The 21,289-nt window shown below is 28.2% G+C and overlaps 1 protein-coding gene across 1 annotated transcript in view; it reads left to right on the top strand.

The window, feature by feature from the left end:
* The first annotated feature begins 3,380 nt into the window (after positions 1 to 3,380).
* The window catches only part of LOC117169913 (trypsin-1-like), a 47,075-nt gene continuing 29,166 nt past the window's right edge, over positions 3,381 to 21,289 (top strand). The window contains exons 1-2 of the mRNA XM_033356423.1: positions 3,381 to 3,393; positions 5,334 to 5,517. Of these exons, the coding sequence (XP_033212314.1) occupies positions 3,381 to 3,393; positions 5,334 to 5,517 (197 nt within the window). The remainder of the gene's footprint in view (positions 3,394 to 5,333; positions 5,518 to 21,289) is intronic.

The following is a 21,289-nucleotide window of genomic DNA, read 5'->3' as shown; positions in this document are numbered from 1 at the left end:
AAGTTCCCTTTTCTAATATTTATTGTGGGGCGTTAAGGAACCCCTGTGATAGGTAACAGTAATGCTTTAAAAAATATGAAATGTTTGTGATTTTCCATCTTCATTTTCAAATATCCCGAAAACTGTTACTCATAAGCTAAAAATTAATATCATATAAAAAGTAAATGTTGATGTGATCTACAACTTTTGGTTAAAATAGTTTTCGAAGTTTCCATTATTTATGGAAATAAATGGAAAAAACCAATATTCAATAGGCTTTTATGGATTTTCCCATAAAAATAAAATTTTCAACATAAATAGTTTTGAAAAATCGAAGGTCCGAAGCGTGGGACCCGTTCATTTTTCGGAACAGTAAAAATTATTTTAAAAATTTGAGAATAGGTTATAATACATAATTGGAAAAACCTGAGAATAGCAAAAATCCGAAAAGAGAAATAAGTCGGAAATCCGAAACTCTGATATCTATTTATTCGGAAACCAAAGAAGCTTTATGGGTGAAAATTCGGAAGCGTTAAAATTCGGAGGGTGAACAATTAGGAATAAGTGAATATACGGAGAGGAAAAATTCGGAAAGTGGAAAAATTCGCAATTGTTAATAAATGTACCTATTAGCAGGTGTATAATTTTTTATTTATGGTAGCAAATAAATATTTATAACAGTAAATTTAAATATCATATCATAATTAATTTATGTTGTATTCTTTCGTGAAAAATTTAAAATGGCGGATAACATAAATTTATTATGATATGATATTTAAATTTACTGTGATGAATATTTGTTTGCTACCATAAGTAAAAAAATATACACCTGCTAATAGGTACATTTATTTACCATACCGAATTCGTCTACTTTCCGAATTTTTCCTCTCCTTATATTTACTTATTGGTAATTGTTAACCCTCCTAATTTTCACGTTTCCGAATTTTTACCCATTCCGCTTCTTTGCTTTCCGAATAAATACCATTCAGAATTTTGGATTTCTGATTTATTACTCTTTCCGATTTTTGGGTATTCCTAACTTTTACCATTATGTTTTATAGCCCATTCGGAAATTTTACCTTTGTTAATTTTTGTCTGTTCCAAAAAATGAACGGGCCCCCGAAGCTTTCGGAACTTTATCCAGAATAGAAGTTGATCCATATTTACCACGGCTGGCGGAATGTAAAATAAATATAGAAATAAATATTAAAAGCGATTTGGAAGACTGAGCTTCTGCAAACCCTATAATGGTGCACTTCAAATCTAGTGTCTCTTAAAACGTAGAATTTCGTTATATTCTGAGAACACCGACAAAGAGCAGGGAGCCGAGGGTCTACAACATGCAGTACAGGTTATTGTAATTGTGGTAAGCTCTACGGTTGTTTCGTATGTTTACCGCAATTGCGGTAACCGTTATTGTTCACTTCTCCCCACTGCACATGGGGAATATATTCTAGATTCTAGTATTCAGATGTGTAATGTTACGATCAATACTCAAAGCAAATGTTTCATCTATCTTTGAATAACATCTATAAAATATTCTTAAAAAAGGGTCACAGAGTCTGTATTAAAAATATTAATATATTAAAAATTTAATAATAATCAGATTTTTAAATGTAAGTTTTACAAACTTTCAAAACTATCATTAATAAATAATAACTTCCCATTGACAACGTTTGAGAATATTTAAGATACTAGAAACTTTCAAAATCAAACAATTTTAAACTAGGTACAATTTTGAAAAAAGATCATATTTTCAATGGAATGAATAGAAATTGAACTGGTAGAACTTCTAAATAATAGCGTTTAAAATTGAATAATGTGAAATTGAAAGTTTTTGAAAGTACAAATTTTTAAATCAGAAGCTCTCAAAATTAAACAGTTTTAAACCAAAGTTTTGAAAATTTCACCTAAAACATATACGAGTATAATGCAAAAAATCTGCCGCGTGCAAATTTATCTAAACAATCAATATAATATGTGAAATCAATGTTTGACAAATAATTCTAAAAGACATATAATTTTTTTAATTTACTTAATTGAAAAAAGTATTAATGATAAGAGAATGTATTAAGCAATAAAGAAATAAAAATAATGAGATTTCCTCTTTTTTATAATAATACTCTAGCGAAGATTGATCTTTTTCATTTTGAATACATTCTAAAATTTCTATAATTTTTTCAAATAAATATATGAAAAAGTTTTTATATCTTTCAGACTTATGGTGCATAATTTTTTTCGCTATACATATTTTTAGTGAGATTTCACATCTTTTTCAACAAAAATTGTTATTTCGTCCAATAAAAATGGTAGTTTTCTGCAGTTTTCCCCTCCCTGACCTAACGTCCGGGCAAATGCAAGTACTTTTAATGAAGTCAGATGCAGCCGCGGGTTATCACTGATTGTGATTATATTTATACAATGAATCTAAGCCCACCTAAATAAAATAAAAATTTTCTCAAGCCCATACCAAGAAAAGTGAAGTCCTCTAAAGGTATATGTACTCATGCTAAAGGACTTGAAATAATACTTCAGCACTGAGTTTGAACCTTTTACAGCCTCTGTTTCACTGGGGTTTTAAAATAAAATGGTATTGTACAATGGACTTTAAGCTCTATGATATGGGATTTAAAAGAAATAGCCTTGCAAGATAATAATAATAAGGGGAACAACTTTATATAGCTTCAAGTGCTGATATATTTTTATAAGATATTAAGCTGATCTATATTAGTATTATCAAAAAAAGTGTATCAGTGATATAAAAGAAAAAGTCGCGAGTGCAGAAACATAGGAGCATCAATCCGGAAAAACTGAATGAATTCGAAAAATTTTCAAATGAATTTACTATTATTAAATATCAGAATGTTTAATTTCACGAAACGTGACTCCCAGTTTTAATTTATTGTACCCTATTGAGCATTCCAACGTCGTTATAACTACTATGTAAACTACTATGTAAACTACTCAGTACACTACGTCGGATACTACGTCAGAAACGATGTTGTAAAGTACGTCGTTTAAGATAAATGATAAAGTTGATGAATTTCTAGAATGATATTTCTTGCTTATTACAATTTATAATTATTTTAACAATTATCATCTGTTTAAGCAATTTTTCCCGTTAAAATTGTAAAAAGTAATTATTTCTGGGATTAAGTGCATAATTAAAAAGTTGTCAAAGTAATATTTTCTGTTTAAGATATTTGAAATTTTTTTAAGAAATTTTTTCAACCTTTAAATCGTGACAAATTAATATTTCTGGAATGAATGTCTCAGGTGAGGAATGTTCAAAGTTATTTCTTTTTGACAGGCAATTTGCAATTATTCAAACAATTAGTATCACTTTCTCATTTTATTAGGAAAGATGAAGAAAATTCTAGTTTTTGTTAATCTGTTACACTATGTCGCTTATTGGTCAGTATTTTATTTTTACAATGGAATCGATCTTGAAAATAAATATTAGTACAAATAACTGTAAAAATCGTTCAAAAAAATTATTAGGGTTAAAAATAATAGGGTATAAGTTCTAAAACAATAAGATACTGAATGATAAGCTAATTAGTGTAAAAAATACAAATAAACTAGAATTTTCTTCATATTTCTTATGAAAACGCGCAAGTTATTGATGATTAATTATTTAAATAATTTCAAACTATTTTTAAAGATGAATATCCATCTTAACATCCGTTACATTTTAAAGCTTTACTGAAAAAAATAATTTTTCAAGCAAGATTATTGTTTATCACTGTTTTAGATAATAAAAAAATAGAAACGGACATTGAATTTGGATTAAGTACATCAGAAAAGAAGAGGGAGGGGGGCTTATTCTCATGTACATCAAACTTATTTTTTATGCCTCTTTTTTAAATTAATTAATTGATCAATTTTTATTATTTGTACTGAAAATGAAAATGGTCGTTACTGTTTCCTCCAAAAACATAAGAAAATTGCATATTCATTTCCTCGAAATCAACATTGTATTGAGTCAAAATTAAACATTGCAATTCTCTTGTTATCGAAAGAAACTATTACTGAATCACTTTCATCGCATTGGAAAAGAGTACATAAAATTATTAACTTTTGTCTTCCTAAAAAGTCGTCGCAGAAAAAAAACGCTCAGGCATCAAAAAATACGTTTGTTGTCCGCCAGAATAAGGCCCCCTCTCCTAGTGTTTTTTATGTACTAAATTCAAATTGAATTGCTGTTTCCCTCTTTTAGATCCCCTTCTTTATTGATGCATTTATTTATAATATTTACATAACTAATTGGAACAAAAAAAAAGGTTCAATACCTGGATTTTATATTATTTTTTCCGTAGAATCGAGTGGTGCAATTAGTTTTTCTATAACTTACATATTTACAAAAACCCAGATTTTTAAAATTTTTTGAGGTATTAAAAAAGAAATGCATGGTGGAATAAACCGTATTATAGAGGCATCCTTGGGATTTAGCACATAAAGAACAGAAAGCTGGAAGTTGGAGTCTCTGGGACAGCACATTTTTTTTCTAGTGTTCCTGTGAAATAGTTTTTAATTTTTTCAACCTGGCGCACTGAAGATAATAAATAAGTTCACTTTTTCATAATAAAGTATTGAAAGCCCAAATTACCGATGAATTCTCATTATTTCGCAAAACCGGTTTCGTATTAAAAAAAATTATTCGAAATACATTGTTCCGAATTTTTATAACTTGAATTTCTCTCCAAAAAAACTCAAACCTTTTTGTATATGTGCATCTGAACGCGTATTTAACCTTCAATTTTTGTGGTTAGGAAATAAACAATATGTTCAGCAAAAAAATAATTTAGAAAATTTCATTATTATGGGTAGTAGGGTTAATATAACATAATTAAAATAAGTACTCAGAAGTGAAAAACACAAAAGTGCAAATTAAGGTCTTATGTACATCGTATGATGATAATCCATTTTTTTACACCAGATGTTTGAGAAAATTGCGACTTTGGAAATTACGCAGGAAACTACCTTGGAAACTACATCGGAAGCGACGTGGTATCCTACGTCTTTTACTATCTCAATTTCCAACGCAGTTTACGTCAGAATTTTCAATAGGGCATATTAAATATTTCTAGTATCCTTATTATTTCATTTCCACTTAATTATTACTGTATCATTGATTTTCCACGAATCACAAGTAGCCAACATTTATTGGCATGAAATACGAGTTAAAAATTGTTTAGCGATTGTGATTTAGTCCCTGGATTGTATTGTACATCATTCACTGATTACGCGAGCGAGCATTGAAATTGTAAATGAGGACATTCTCGTAATTAATTATAATTTATAATACATATGTATGGCAAATGAATAATGCGGAAATTCGCAATTGATCACAGTGGCAGATGTCCCCTGCGGTCAGGGTGCAACCGGGATACGTACCGCCCGAGTGGTCGGAGGCCAGGACGCTAACCCCCGCGAATTTCCTTGGCTGGTGAGCATCACGAGGAAAGGAGGACACTGGTGTGGTGGCACCATTCTCAACTCGAAATTCATTCTCACTGCTGCACATTGCTTTTGCTCGTAAGTGGTTTGCTTTGTTATGGAACGATAAATTTGACCTTTTTGCTACCTGCTACAAAGCAGCGTCTAGTTAACTCAAATTCAAATTACGATTAGACCAACAATATTCAACACAACGAAAGTATTCTCGAAAATATTCAAATTTTATCGTAATCAAATGTTTCTTTTTTAGTTTTTATCGATAAGAAAAATTGAATACATACATTAGGGTGGTCCAAATAATTTTTTCGAATTTACCTGCATATCGCTCGGAAATTACTTCGAATCTATACAAAAATAAATCCATTTTTTTTCGATAAAATTTTGGGGTGGCACAAGCCCCACGAAGTTGAAAGCTTATTTCTCATGAGAAAGAAAAAGTCTTTTTTTCCATTTTATTCAGAATCGTCCATTTTAGCTGAATCAAGTTGAAAGTGGACATTTCTGTTCACAAATGACGATAGAATACGGATTCAATATTAATGTTTAAATATCACCCCCATCAGCCTGTTTTATAAGGTCCTAAAAAAGCCTTATAATTGAAAAGAGACTTTTGCGAGTTTTTGGCACTTGTTATGATTTTTTTTCAGTTTTTTAAATTTAAATTGTTTCTTATACATAAAATTCTACTTTATAAAGATAATTAGATGCTTCAATAAGTTTTTTAACAATTTATTATTGCTTTTAGAAATTTTCTCTTAAAATAGAGATAGAAAGTCCCGGTTTTTTCAACATTTTTCTACTTTTTCCCAATATTCAATTAGAGTGACCTAATAATCAAAATTAATGTTAACGAATATATATTTTTCACATTTATTTTTATTGTTAATAATATTCTCTTAGAATAATTCTAGAAATTTGCATTTTTTTCTAAAATGTTCTATTTCTTGTCTAATTTTCAATTGACGTGAGTAAAATAAATAATTAAAGTTTCCTGAATTAATTATTGTTATTATTAATTGAAAATTATAATTATTTGAACAAATAAGTATCGTTTGTAACTATCTTTTTCTTTAATAATGCTAAATAGTTGCGGATTCTTCTGAAATGTTAACCTTTTTATCCACTTCGTACTTAGCAAAGTAATGTAAATTGAGAGTTAACAAACATGGTTGCTTAAACAATTTATAATTGTTCATAACTATCTTTTCTTAGATAAGTGTTAAAGAGTTGCAGCTTTTTCTAAACTCTTAAACATTTGTACAGTTTTCATCTAGTGAGATAATAATTAATTCAATACTAGAAAGCTTAACAAAAATCATCTTTTACATAGTATTATACTTTCTTAAGTGAACTATTTTTGCTCTTTTTAAATGTTTAAAAATATTTGTTCGAACAGAAAACCTATCTTACGATAGTGAAAAAAATAAAGAAAGCAATAATTAGAAGTAGTTTGGAGGTATTAATCTGTAAATAACTCGTGGAAGCTTTGTTTTAAATTACACCAAGAAGTTTATTGCAAAGCGTAAAAGAAAAATTAGGAATTAAACATATTTTGATATTTGTGTCCCTACCCCCTCCAGCAAAATGTATTCACGAAAAAGAAAGAGATTGTTTAAAATATGTTTCTCCCTAATGTTTATTCATTATTTGTTCATAAATAAAAATGCAAAGCAAAGTTAAACATAAAAAACGGCAACTTTCTAGTACCTATCAAAGAGAAGATAGTTATTTAAAATAATAAATTGTTTAAAAAACTGTTTTTATTAACTTTCAATAATTATTATCTCACTAAGTGCAAATTTTCAAAAAGTTTAAAATTGCAGAAAAATACCGAAACTATATGGCATTATTATAGATGAAGATAGTATTTAACAATAATAATTTAATTGAAAAATTCTTTTTGCCCACCTTAAATAACTGTTAACTCACAACAAGTTAAAAATAGACAAAACATCAAATATTTCAGAAAAACCGCAGCTTTCTACCATTCACCCATTTTGTCCCAAATGTCTAACAATTTTCCTAAACCTTTAACGCTCTTACTTCTAACTTAATCAGTCTGAAAAAAAATGTGAGACATAATTTTCGATAGTTTGAAACCTCCTCTTTCAAATGCAGTCATCTGAATTGGCCAATGATTGAAAAAAGTTGTACTGACTTTAAAAAACAACAACGAATAAATTGTAGCTATGAATTGTGGAATTTTTATATTCTCTTCAAAAAGCCGTTGGCATTTTTTTCGAAATTTAAGATGGCGGATCCAAAATGGAGCATTAAAAGGGGAAAAATATAAAAAATTAAAATTTCTTTATAAATACTAAATTTTTGTGCAAATAAGCTATACCTGATCATTATAATCATTATAAACTGTAATGTTTATGTTAAAATTTACTTGAAATCTTTTATTTATCATTGATCATTTATATTAATAAACCATTTATTATCATTTGTAATGAATTACACGTATTTATAAGCTTTTCATAGGTTTTAAAATTCATTTTGACGTCGCCATCTTGAACTAAAAAAAGAAGTTTGCAGTGAATTTTAACAGAAACATTATTTTGTTACAGTTTATAATGATTATAATGACCAGGTATAGCTTACTTGCAAAAAATGTAGTATTTATAAAGTAATTTGCATTTTTTAAATTCTTTTTACTTTTAAAGCGCCATTTGGGATCCGCGATCTTAAATTTTGGAAAAACCTAGCTGAATTTCAAAGAGAATATAAAAAATCCACCATTTATAGCATTTTTGATGATCGGCCGCTACTTTTTCGTTTTCAAAATTCGACAGGAAAAGTTTTGGACATTCAGAATGAAATGGATTAAGCAAAGAGAATATCATTAATAAAAATAATCAATTGTTTAAACAATTTTTTTTATTTTGAATTAATTATTGCTTCTCTCTAATTGAATAACACGGAGAGAACTGATAGAACACATGCTACTATTCATGTTTAGTAAGCTGATTTATAATAATAGCAACTACTCGTTGGTTCAGGAAGGGACCATTTCGCTGGCCCCACCACCCACGCAAATTTAACTTCTTTTCGGCCAAATATTTAGTGCAGAATTTGTTCAAATTTGTACAACCAACATTAGAATTTGTGCATCACCGGAAGTACCTGATTTCTCAGAAAAACACTGGCGGGGCCAACGAAAAGTTTCGCTGGCCCCGACCTTATCCAAAATCAATTTTATATGGGTGCATTATTTTCGTTTTAATTTGCTCAAATTTGTGCAACCAATTTCAATCCTTAAAAAACACCCCCTGTTAAGCAAAAACCATAGCGGGGCCAGTGAAATGTTTCGCTGGCCCCATGGTTTTTGCCTACGGGGGTGTTTTTTAAGGGTTAAAATTGCTTACACAAATTTGAGCAAATTAAGACGAAAATAATGTACCCATATAAATTCGGTTTTGTATGATGTAGAGACTAGCAATACGTTTCGCTGGATCCGATATGACGTTTGCTCAACAAGGCATGTTTTTTAGGTGTCGATGCTTGTTGCACAAATTTCAACAAATTAAGACGAAAATAATACAGCCATTTAATTTAATTTTGTATAATGTCGGGGCCAGCGAAACGCTTTGCTGACCCCGCCATGGTGTTTTCCGCACAGGTGATAGTTTTTAGGGGTTGATATCAGTTGCAAATATTTGAACGAATTAAAACGAAAATAATGCACCTATATAAAGTTGATTTTGGGTAATGTCGGGGCCAGCGAAACGTTTCGCTGGCCCCGCCAGTGTTTTTCTGAGAAATCAGGTACTTCCGGTGATGCACAATTTCTAATTTTGGTTGTACAAATTTGAACAAATTCTGCACTAAATGTTTGGCCGAAAAAAAGTTTAATTTGCATGGGTCGTGGGACCAGCGAAATGGTTTATTATATAAATTATTATGGAAGATATTTTAAATGAATACTATTGCCGTTAACGAGCAGCTGCCATTATGCCATCGTCTGCTTGAAAAACACATATTGACTCCTAAATTCGATTTGGGCCACGGTTACAACCTGGAGTGTGTTAACCAAAAAATTAGAATGTTCAGACCATATCATTCTAATTTCTGATGAATTTTATTTTTAATTTTAGTTTTATTTTTAATTTAGTTTTATTTTTAATTCTAATTTTTCCGTCAAAAAGTGACTTTTACCTGAATAAGTTTTTTGAAAATTCAGATATTAAGTTTTTGATACAAATATTAATAATACATTTAGTACTATGAAATATCTTATTTTCATACTTTTCGTGTAAACCGAAAAATTAGAATGTTCAGACCATCCAATTCTAATCTACTGCATACGCCGTCGCATGTACGATTCTTGTTCAGTAGAACGCACTCATCTTCAGTATGTTCTACTGAACAGGAATCGTACGTGCGACTGCGTGCGTGGTAGAAGCTACTCACTCTTCAGCGACTAGTGGAATCGACTAAACACGCGGTTTAGTAGATTCTACTTTCGTAGTGGCCCGTCCATAATTTACTATTCCGTTTAGTAGCTCTAACCCCTGCAAGAGTGGGAGCCACTGAACTTTTTTCTCCGTGAATGGATAAAAAGTTTTATAAATCCAGGGAAAAAATCAACTATCCAGTATTAATATAGATGAAGATAACTGTAAACAATAATTATTTATTCTCTATTAAATTAAATAACAACTCACTCTAAGTGAAAAGTGGAAAATAAGATGTAGAAAATTTCTAAAAAAAACCGTGACTTTCTATGTCTATTCTAAAAAAAAATTGTTAAAATCAATAATAATTTGCTTAACATTTTTTTAACGTCTAATTATGAGCATAAAGTACTATTTTATGTATTAGAAACAATTTTTATCTTTAATAAACTGCTAAAAAAATCATAATTAGCGCCAAAAACTCGCAAAACCCACTTTTTTACTTCTGGTTTTTTTGGGACCCTATGAAACAGACTTTTGGGGTTGATATTTAAAAAATTAATATATTAATCGTGATCTATGGTTAATTTTAAAGAAAAATGTTGGATTTCTACTTGATTTAGCCTATATTGGCGATTCTGAATAAAATATTCAAAATCATCTTTTTTCTAAGAAATATATATTATATATATTTAAACGCTCAAGAAAAAATACAGGGAAAAATTCACTATTAGCCGAAATTTTTGCACCTACACAGAAAGAACAGAAATAATTATAATAATATTTAACCTAATAATTATGAAGAATTTTTCGAAACAAATTCTTATTAGTATTTTTCGCCATAGAAGACTGGTTTGTTTAAAAAAATAGTTATAGTTATAAATAGTTTTATAAACAAATTCTCATTAAATGAGTTTTTCTTATATCTCAATGGATTTCTCTGACGAAAAGTGATTCACAGTTGTCTTTAAAGGGATTTACATACTTTGAGTTTTATCAAACGTTAATAATATAGTTTGTTAATAAAAATTTTGTCAAAGCCGCCTTTTATTATAGCAAAAATTATTCTTTTTTCAATTATTATTATAATTACATTTTTTTGCTATTATTAACCAAAGAAATTGATTAAAAAGTATAATTTATGAGCAATATCTATGATATATCTATTATAAAAATGTTTAAAAAACAGTAAATGTTAACTACCGCTAATTTTTCGTTATAAATTGTGACAATTATAAAAAACCTTAGCAATTAGCGTGAAGCAGTAAAATTTTCTATGGAAAGGAAACCATAGTAAGAATTTGTTTATGAAAATAGGTTATAATAATTTACTTAAATATTATTATAATTATTTCTGTTCTATGAGTGCAGATACATTAATTCCAGTTAATAGTGAGTTTTTTCTGGGTTTTTTCTTAAGCTAAAAATTCATAAAGCTGAAATAGCCAATTTTATCACTTTATTTATTTATGTAATATGATTACTTTTTGAAAAAAATGAAAAAATCACATACTACAGCTCTGTGAAAAACTAAATGCTGAGAATTGAAAAAAACTTTCAAATCGGCTAAGAAATACGATTTTTGTGTGATTATGAACAGTAAGTTCCTATTCCAGACCTATTTCAGAATTTTAAATGCAATTTTTACCTGACGTCCAAGGGCCTGGATTTTTTATGAAATGGGGAGTGGAGAAGAATACTCAACAATTCTTCCAAACGCCTGACGCGTTTCCGGAAATTAGTGGAAACTAACGGTGGAGTATTAAAACACACATTAAAGAGCTATTCAAAATTCTGTTGTTATTTTGATGTGCATTTAATTAATCAAATAAGCTTTCAAAAAGAACGGGAATAATTATTTTGTCTCATATATTTAAAATAGCTTTTAATTTAAGTTCATATTTGACAGATTTCAAAGGTAAAGCAATTCTTTTTTATTTTGACGTTCGGTTAAATTTACTGCTTTACGTGCCTAACCTGAACTGTGAATGGATTTTTTGTGATATTTATTAAATATTACAACGTAAAATAGCCACATTTACTATTTTATTTGCGAAAAATGAAGTCTTAAATAGTGATATTTAGTAAAATTCATATTAGATATTTTCTTATCATTTTTATTAATAATAATGATTAATTATTTGTTGAATTAAGGTCAACTATTTTTCATGGTATTTTGATTTGTTAATTGCAGACCTCGGACTCGGTTAAGAATTCGTCTCTTTCAGTTCAAAATTTTATTATTTGTTCAAAATTGAATTCGCGTCTTCAAAGTACATTAATTTTATTAAAAATTCATACTTCTTGATTAAAAACTCAACAATTTGGTTAAAAATTCGTTTTTTGACTTGAATATTTAACAATGCTATTGCAATTTTGACCTTTCTTCACCAAAAGATTTTTTCGATTGAAAATTCATAATTTTAGTTGAATATTTATTTTTTAACTAAATAATTAACAAATTTGTCGAATATTCAACTGATTGATTGAACCACATCTATTGTTTAAACTATTTCAAAGAATGTATTTGATCGAAAATTCATCTTTTCGGTAGAAAAGAAACTTCTTAGTTAAAAATTTAACTATTTGGTTGAGTATTTAATTGATCAGTTTGAAATTCACTTTTATTATTTGATTAATTAGACAAAAATAAAATATTGGATATTGGATAGATGTATTCCCACTACTCTTAGAAATTATCTAGACGGCTAAGGCAAGCAGTACTAGAAATCACTGCTGGCTTTGAAATCTGATCACATGTTCAAAAAAAGAGCGAGCCTAATTTATATTTTATATTTTTAAAGTCTGTTAATGTAAAATATTTTAAAATTGTGCAATCTTCAATTCTTGAATGTAATTTTTTTATGAAACATGCACCCTTATTAAATATTGGAAAAAGGGAACTGTGTGGTTAGAAATTGATCAACCTCTAAGTGAATAAAGGTACGGCTTTGGGTTAACGAGAATTTAAATTTTATATTTTTTAAATAATCGAATTAAAATCGTTATTTTTTAAAGCTTGTATTCGAATTTAGGTGAAAATTGTATAACCCTTTTTAGAGGCGGGAAACCCGAAATAAACTTGAAGGAACTCTTTTTATTTCTACTCAAGAAATTGCTGAACCTATAAGGGAATACGGTATGACTTTCGCCAATAGAGGAATATGATTATTGACCACTGATTTAATACAAAAATCGTATCCTATTATAATCTCGTTTTAAAATTAAATTTTGTAGCATTTAAAATGAATAAAATGAAATTCATGTATTTTTTGCTAAAGTGTTCATAAATAAATAAGATGCTAGTTTTGTTAGTATACTGTTCAAATAATGTATTTTTTACAAACAAAATAAACATATTTTTTATTTATATTAAAATGTGGTTCATTATTGCATATTTTAATTTGGACGTTTTGTGTCCAAAAATTTTGCGTAAACTAATATTAAACTTTTATAGTAATAACTTTTAAAACGATTATTATTATGAAATTGTTTAATGTTAAAAGTTCAATGTTGGACACTTTATGTTTATTTTTTTAACTTTTACTTTTTCTCTTAAGAGCCTTATTCAAAACCTAACTTGTGTTTTTTTTAATTGCTGAATAAAAAACGTTTCATTTTGAAGGCATTTAATATGAATGTCTTGAATTTTGTAACCGGAATATTGTAATACTGAATGTTTCAATTTTAATTTTTCATTTTAATACTATTTAATTGTATTATAAATGCGTCAAATAATGTCTTAAATAAAATTTGGCCACATGTTAATCTTTTCAATTCCTTAATTTAAAATTGTTAAATTTTCAAAACTTACAATTATAATTTATATCAATTCATTTGATGTACTTCAAATGCTCATTTCTGTATTGTTGAAGGCCCTAATGAAAAAATAATTCTATTTTGTGAAGTGTGCTAATCTTCAATTTAAAAATATCTTTTCAAATCCTGAATTTTTTAATGCTTGAATTTGAATTTTCGTGAAGAAAAACCACACATTTTAGAATAGGAAAAATAAAAACTAAAATTAAACGAACTGTTTTATTTCTTACTACTAAATCATTAGGAGAAATTGATGAACTTTGAAGGGAATAAGGTCTGGCTTTGGTCAGGCTAGGAGTTCAGTTCTAGAGTTTTAAGGACTCGAGGGATACAATCATTGCTACCAATAGTCATAGAGAAAAAAATAAGAATAATTTTATTTCGTTTTGTTGGTGAAAGGTATGAACTTGATTATTTATTTAAAAGTTTTTTGATTGGTGGAACGTACTTGTTTCTGCTTGCAACCTAAACGCAAAAAATGACTTTGATACCCAAGACTAACCATTCAATGATTTATTCACCTCGTACCGAATGACACTTTTCATAAGTACATGTAAAATTGGGTTTCCATTAAAATGAAGATGATTAATCATTAGAGAGATTAAAGTCAAGAGTTTGGTTAATTAAAGAAATTAGTAAATGAATAGTTAAAGCTATCTAATTCCTTGAAAACTAATCTTTTAGCAGACAAAATTTCGATCGCCATGTCAAGAACAGATTTTTCTGTTTAAAGATAATAATCAAGTGGTCGAAAAGCTGATTCTGACACTCGTTTTTAATATTGCAACTCATAAAAAATACAATTGAACTTTGGCTTTAAAACCTAGTAACTTTTTACCATTATTCAATTCACACTGGTATCCCACTCATTTCATCTATTCATCTTTAGTTCAAATCTAGCTTTAAAAATTGTGTGGCCTTAAAAAAAAAATAAAATTCGTACATTTTTTACTGAAGTGTTCAATATGTGATGTAAAAATTGCATAAATCCAGGCTCACATGTCCAAAAATTCAATAATATTGGATAACCAGTTAGATGGTTTCCTTCATATGATCAGCAAGTATGTTTTTTTTTGTTATCAAAGATTGAAAAATAAGAAAAATTAGGAAATTTAGTTTTTTACACCAGTAGAATAGAATTTTCTTTTTAGATTCATTGATTTTAAAGATGGCACACATTGAAGCATTTGACATAAGTTTGCATGTTAAAGTGTTTTTTTAAATAGTGGTTTGAAATATAAACAATGAGAAAACTTTATTTTGTATACTACAATGCTCGAAACTTTACTGTTATTCCGATATTTTTCAGGAATGATTCAAATTAACGTTTTGTAATTTAGATTTACATTATGAAATGGAATTTGCTAAATCATAGTATATTTTATATATCATTGGATAAAAAAGAGAAATATTAAGAAATTTCATTGTTTTTTCTTACTATACTGGAAGTTTTTCCTTTATTCCAATTTTCTTCGGGGATGTCTCAAATTAAAAGTCTAGAAATGTGGGCGTAAATTGAAAAATAGAATTTTTTATGTTATGGTATTTCCTTTCTGTTATCGGTGTGTAAGAATTAGAAAAATGAGGACATTTTTCTTAATATGCTGGAATCTTTTCTTTTATTTCGATTGTTTTCTAGGATGCCCAAAATTGAAGGCTTTGGCATTGAAAATACGACTTGCTGAGTTGGCGTAAAGTTTCAACCAAGATGATTAATTTTCTACCAAAAAACACGAATTTTCAACAAAGCTAATTGTTAAAAAAATAATTGAATTTGCTACCGAAGCAGTTGAATTGTTAAGTAACCAGTCAGAAAAAACCGAATCAAAATATAAAAGATAAACTTATCAAATCAGTTTAAAAAAAAAACGAGTATACAAAAAATATTTAAATTTTCTGCCGAGGACATGAAAATGCAATGGAGATGAGGCATTTTTAAATATAAAATTATTTTTTAATAAAGTAGTTCCTCTCTCAACCAAAAAGTTAAATTTCACGCCAAAAACCAAATGAATTTTCAATAAAGCACATTTTTTTAAACAAAAGACAAATTTTTAACAGAATATATTAATGTTTAAGTAAAAAAGATAGATATATAATAAAAAATCGAATCATTTTGCAAGTGTATTAAAAATTAAAAATTTGCTTTAATATGTTTTCTTTTTATTAGTGGATACAAAATTATTAAAATGAGGAAATTCTGCTTTTCGGGCGACTATGCTTGATTCTTTTTTAATAGTTTGATTGCCTTTAAAGGAGCCCGGCATTGAAGTTTTTAGCATGTAGACTTGCATTGAAAAATAAAACATATTATGTCGGTTTGTTGTTTTTTGCTAACAGGTGTTAAAAATGCAGCTATTTCAAATGGAAATAATGTTTTGAAAAGTGAAGTTTTATAAAGATAAAAATATTCTTTTGTTTAGAGCAGAAATATGGTTTATTCTAATCGACATTCAATCAATGGTTTGATGAATGAAACGATTTTAATTGTAAAAAATGTAAGCAATTTGTTCAGATTTGGAAATTTTAACAGAAGAAGTGGGTGAGAAAAGAATTATTTTGCTTCTTGACAGCAACTGATGTTGTATGAGAATTTCAATATGGAAGATCTGATGGAAGCTTTTGAATTTGTATTCTTTATTTGAATTATTATTTCTATCTCTAGTGTCTTTACTATACTAGTTATTGAGGTGTACTTTACTATACCTAGTTATTGAGGAATCATCTCGAATGAATTTATAATCTTTGTTCGACTCCTCCTTAATTTTATATTTCTGATTAGAGATTGCAAAAAGAAGATAAAAACATAAGTATGGAATATTCCAGAAGCTGATGCAAGAATTGTTGGATGAAGTTGGTTTGTACTGTTTGCATTTGAGGAGTAAAAACTTAGCAGCATTACTCAAAAACCTTTCATATATATACTCTCTGATTAAATGGATACTGGACTAGGGAAGGTGGTTGTGAAACCGAATAGGTATTGCGTATACCACGCCTCACTGTGAATCGAAGCATGAGAGAGAATCCGGCAAGCTCTGGTGCTGGTGCTGTAAACTATGATTGCGTGGAGATTACAGACCATCGGTAATTACTAGCAGGCATGCAAAACGCTTGGCAAAATGAAGCGCGGTACAAAATACAGGTCTATAAGCCCAGTACATCATCTTCATTCATCTTCACACCACAAAATCCCCCAAATTTTTTTTGTTTTCATTTGTTTTTCATTATACTGAAAGGACTTTTTGATGAGTAAACGAACCAAGAGGAAACAGCTTCTAAAAATACGGTCCAGCGTAGCTGGATTACGCCCGATTATGGCGGATTATCGTGATTACTTCTATCTAGAGAATTGCTCTGGATTACTCAAGATTACTCCGGATTTCATGGGATTACTCTGGATTACATAAAATTATGTTGCGAAAACTCTGTCTCAATAAGACAGACACAAATTTTTAATCGAAAAGGAATCCTTTATTCCAATTTTCCAATAGTTGACTATTCAACCAAAAACATTAATTGTCAACTAAGAAGATTAATTTTCTACCAAAAAAATGATTTTTAACAAAATACATGAATTTTCAACAAAGAAGTTCAATTTTGAACCAAGAAAATCAATTTTTAACTAAATATTGACATTTTGAACAAAAAAACATAAATTTTTGACCAAAGAGATGTTTTTTCTATTAAAATTGTGCAAATTTGCATTCATATATTTTATCGTTTATACCCGAAATCGGTTAAAACGCGAAATTACTACGATTATTTACCAACACTAGTTTTAACTAGTCAAAACGCGAAGTAACCAATTCCTTTTTGTTAAAACCCGATGATTTTTTTAATTCCATCTAATTTCGTGTTTTAACTGAAAATATTAGTTAAAACTAGATTCAAACAATGTTTTTTTGTGATAACTAGATTTATCTGTAATAACTTTGCATATTAATTTTTAATATTAAAAATATTAGCGAATGGTCACAAAATAGTGATTGGTCACATCTCGGACCCTTTTTCCAGGTCCCTTTTAAAGAAACACGTTTGAGCGACTGGTCACAGAAGGGTGATTGGTCACTGATATTTTTAGTTAAAACACGAAATAAGATAGAATAAAGAAAATCTTCGGGTTATTACAAAAGAACTTGTTTACTTCGCTTTTTGACAGGTTAAAACTAATTATTGATAATGATCGTAATAATTTGAAAATTTTTGTTGATAAATTATCTCGTTCCGTAAAAAATAAAGTTATTCAGATATTATATATGTGACAAAATACATCAAGTGTTCCCACCTAAAATTATTTTTTGTTTAAATCGGGTTAAAACTTGGCTGAATTATAATAGTACTGGCCTACATTAATTCACCGAACCATAGGTAAAAATGTCAACTGGTTGACAATATACAGGGGCCTGAAGTTTTGACTTTTTCACGCGTTTGTATCACCTTCCTGTTATAGTATAACTTCTTTTAGGATGATCCGATTGCACTTTTATTATGGTGTTTTAGAAAGCTCATTTCATGTTCTTCAGGAATATTATATCGATATATATCTTTAGTTTTTTATACTTTTTTCAAATGAAGATTGAAATTGATTTTTTGAAAAAACCATGTTTAAAAAAATTTTCTATTTAAAAAAATAGCTTTTTTATACTTTTTGAAATCATGCAGAATAAAAAGTGGGTTGCAAATGTTTTCTTGGTCAAATTTAGATTTTTACTTTTGAGGCTACCACTTTAAACTTCTGGAGCACTCGGACACGAATGCTGTCAGGCGTGATCCGATTGGATCATGCTGTCAGGTCTAATGTATCCTAAAATTACATTTAACTTCTATGAGATGATTATTTGAACAGAAATATATAATTTACGTTATAAGTTTCATCTCATAGAAAAAATTTCCGGTCCAAATTTTATTCTACATGATTCTAAAGAGTATAAAAAAAGCTTCTTTTTAAATAGAAAAAAAGTTTAAATATGAATTTTAAAAAAATCAATTGCAACTTTTATTTGAAAAATAATAATAATGTTATAATAATCTTAAAGTACATTAAAAGATATTTCCAAAACACTATAGTAAATGTCTAATCCGATCAACCTCAAAGAAGTTACACCAAGGTGAAGGTAAGAAAGGCATGAAAAAGTGAAAACTCGAGGCCCCAGTATGTTGACAACCATTAGATATATGTAACTTTTGTTTGTGAATTAATCTAGGTTCAGTAGGACTATAATTCAACCAAGTTTTAACCCGATCTACAAAAAAATAAATTTTAAGTAGGAATTTTTGACGTATTCTGTCCCATATATAATAACTTAATAACTTAATTTTTTACAGAAAGAGATAATTTATCAATGAAAATGTAATAGTTAGTAATTCAATCAAAAAAGACTTATTTAAATTCAAAAATAGTTCATTAAAAAAATTATTTCAGTCAAAAAGGAAACTTTTAACAAAATTGTTTAATTTTGTACCGAAAAATAGGATGTTTTAACAAAATACTTAAATAATTTACATTAAAGTTCATAGCTAACCAAATAATTGAATTTTCAACCAAGATGGTAAATGTTCTACCAAACATAAACATCTTCAATGAAATAAATTAGTTTTTAAATAAAAAAGATCAATTTTCAACCAATTAGGTCAATTTACATTTAAACAAAAATTAATTTTCAACGGAGTAGCTGAATTTTGAGTTAAAAATGACTTTCACAAAATTGTTGAATTTCGAACCATAGTATGCAAATTGATCAAATGAGTGTACAGAAAAATGAATTGACAACAAAATAGCTACATTTCAAAATAAGGAGATGAATATGCATTTGAAATTATGAATCTTCAACCAAAAAATGAATTTTCAATCAAGAAGATTAATTTCTTAACAAAAGACACATTTTTAACAAAATAAATTACTTTCTAACCATGTGGTTAAAAATTGAATAGTTTACTTTTTCTGTTAACAAATTAATTTCAACAAAAAAAAACTATTAAATAATATGAATTAATGAGCAAGAAGATTAATTTTCTAATGAAAGGGACGAAGCTTGAACAAAATATATGCATTTTTAACTAAATATGCAAAAATTTCTAGGTGAAAATTTATTGTTAAATCCAAGTAGTGATCAACTATTGTGCCGAATTTTAAAGAAATAATTAATTTTCATAATAGAAAATTTCAATTTTTCTTTGGTAGAAAATTAATCACTTTGAAGTAACTGGATTAAAATGGACCTATCTGGATTATATGTGGATTACATTAAATTAGAAGTGGATTACTGCAAATAAGAACGTAATACTCCAGATTATTAGTGGATTATGGCGGATTAAAAGTGGATTAGTCTAGTTTCCATTTCGCTTAATTAAGCCAGTAAGTAAAACGCGAAGCATTTTGCGGGATTCTAAAATCTATTACACAGTCTTCTATTTCCATCTTTACAACTGTTTGAATATATAGAAATAATTAATGTAATAAAATCAAAATGAATAAGAAAATCTTGATTTATCAGGTTTTATTTTAATATATGCAATAAAATTCTGTAAACTCTTAGTTATGATTGATACAGTTTTGTTAAAATATTAAACCTATTTTGAAAACTGAACAACTTTTAATTTATATACTTTTTAAGCAATATACTTTTCAAAAAATTTAAATGTTGTAATCAATATTATAATGTGATAGAATTTATGTTTGTAAACCATAGTTAAATAATCACATTCCTCGAGTCCTACATATGCAGAAACCATTTTACCTCATCTATTTTAAAGTAATATAACAAGTAAGATAGTTTAATGAAAATTAAAAAGTTCTGGATTCAATCTTGACAAATAGATAATAAAAAAGTAAAATCATTTATGAAGATTCAAGAATATTTTTTGCCAGAGCAAATACTATTACATCTTAAGGACGCAGCCGCTTGGGAAATCTTGGCTACAAGGACATATTTATCAAGTAAAGCACTACTTGAGCTATAAAAGCACAATAGTGTACTTGAAAGAGAATAAAACGGTTAATAAACTTATGGTAATTTTATTTTTAACGCACATTAAGGGCGATGAAAATATTAAAGATATGTAGTAAACGTCTATAAATTACATAAGTATGAAATTTAAGGCCTTCCACCCCCATCCCAGCTAACGTAAGGATTCGTATGATTTTTGTGACCCCTTCCCTCTTCTTACGTAGTATTTTTAATTTGTATTCAAGATATCGACATTATAGTGACAATTTTTATTGTGAATGAGATTTCAAAAGATTTGAAAGGTTTCCAGTGATTTGAAAGGATTTAAATAAATTTCAAGGAATCACAGTGAATCCTAGAGATATTTTTAAAATGAAGCTGGATCAAAAAGTTACAAGAAATTTAGCGCTCATTCGGTGTACTTCCACCACATTTGTCTCCAGTTGTTTTAAGATTAAAGATTAAAGCATCGTCAACTGTAATTTGGTGATTATGAATTCTCTTTTATTAAAGCTCTTTCGCCTTTAACGAACACATTCTCCTCGTAATGTACGAGGGTAGTTCAATAAGTCCTTAGAATGAAGCATAAAAACAATTTTTTTTGGGTACATTTTTTTTTTATTTTTCAACATAATCTCCTTGGAGCTCTATACACTTGGTCAATCGCTTTTCAAGTTTTTTTAATCC

The sequence above is a fragment of the Belonocnema kinseyi genome, chromosome 3, assembly GCF_010883055.1.
Source record: "Belonocnema kinseyi isolate 2016_QV_RU_SX_M_011 chromosome 3, B_treatae_v1, whole genome shotgun sequence".
NCBI lineage: Eukaryota > Metazoa > Arthropoda > Insecta > Hymenoptera > Cynipidae > Belonocnema > Belonocnema kinseyi.
Note: the sequence above shows the minus strand (reverse complement) of the source record. Positions and strands in the feature narration are given on the sequence as shown.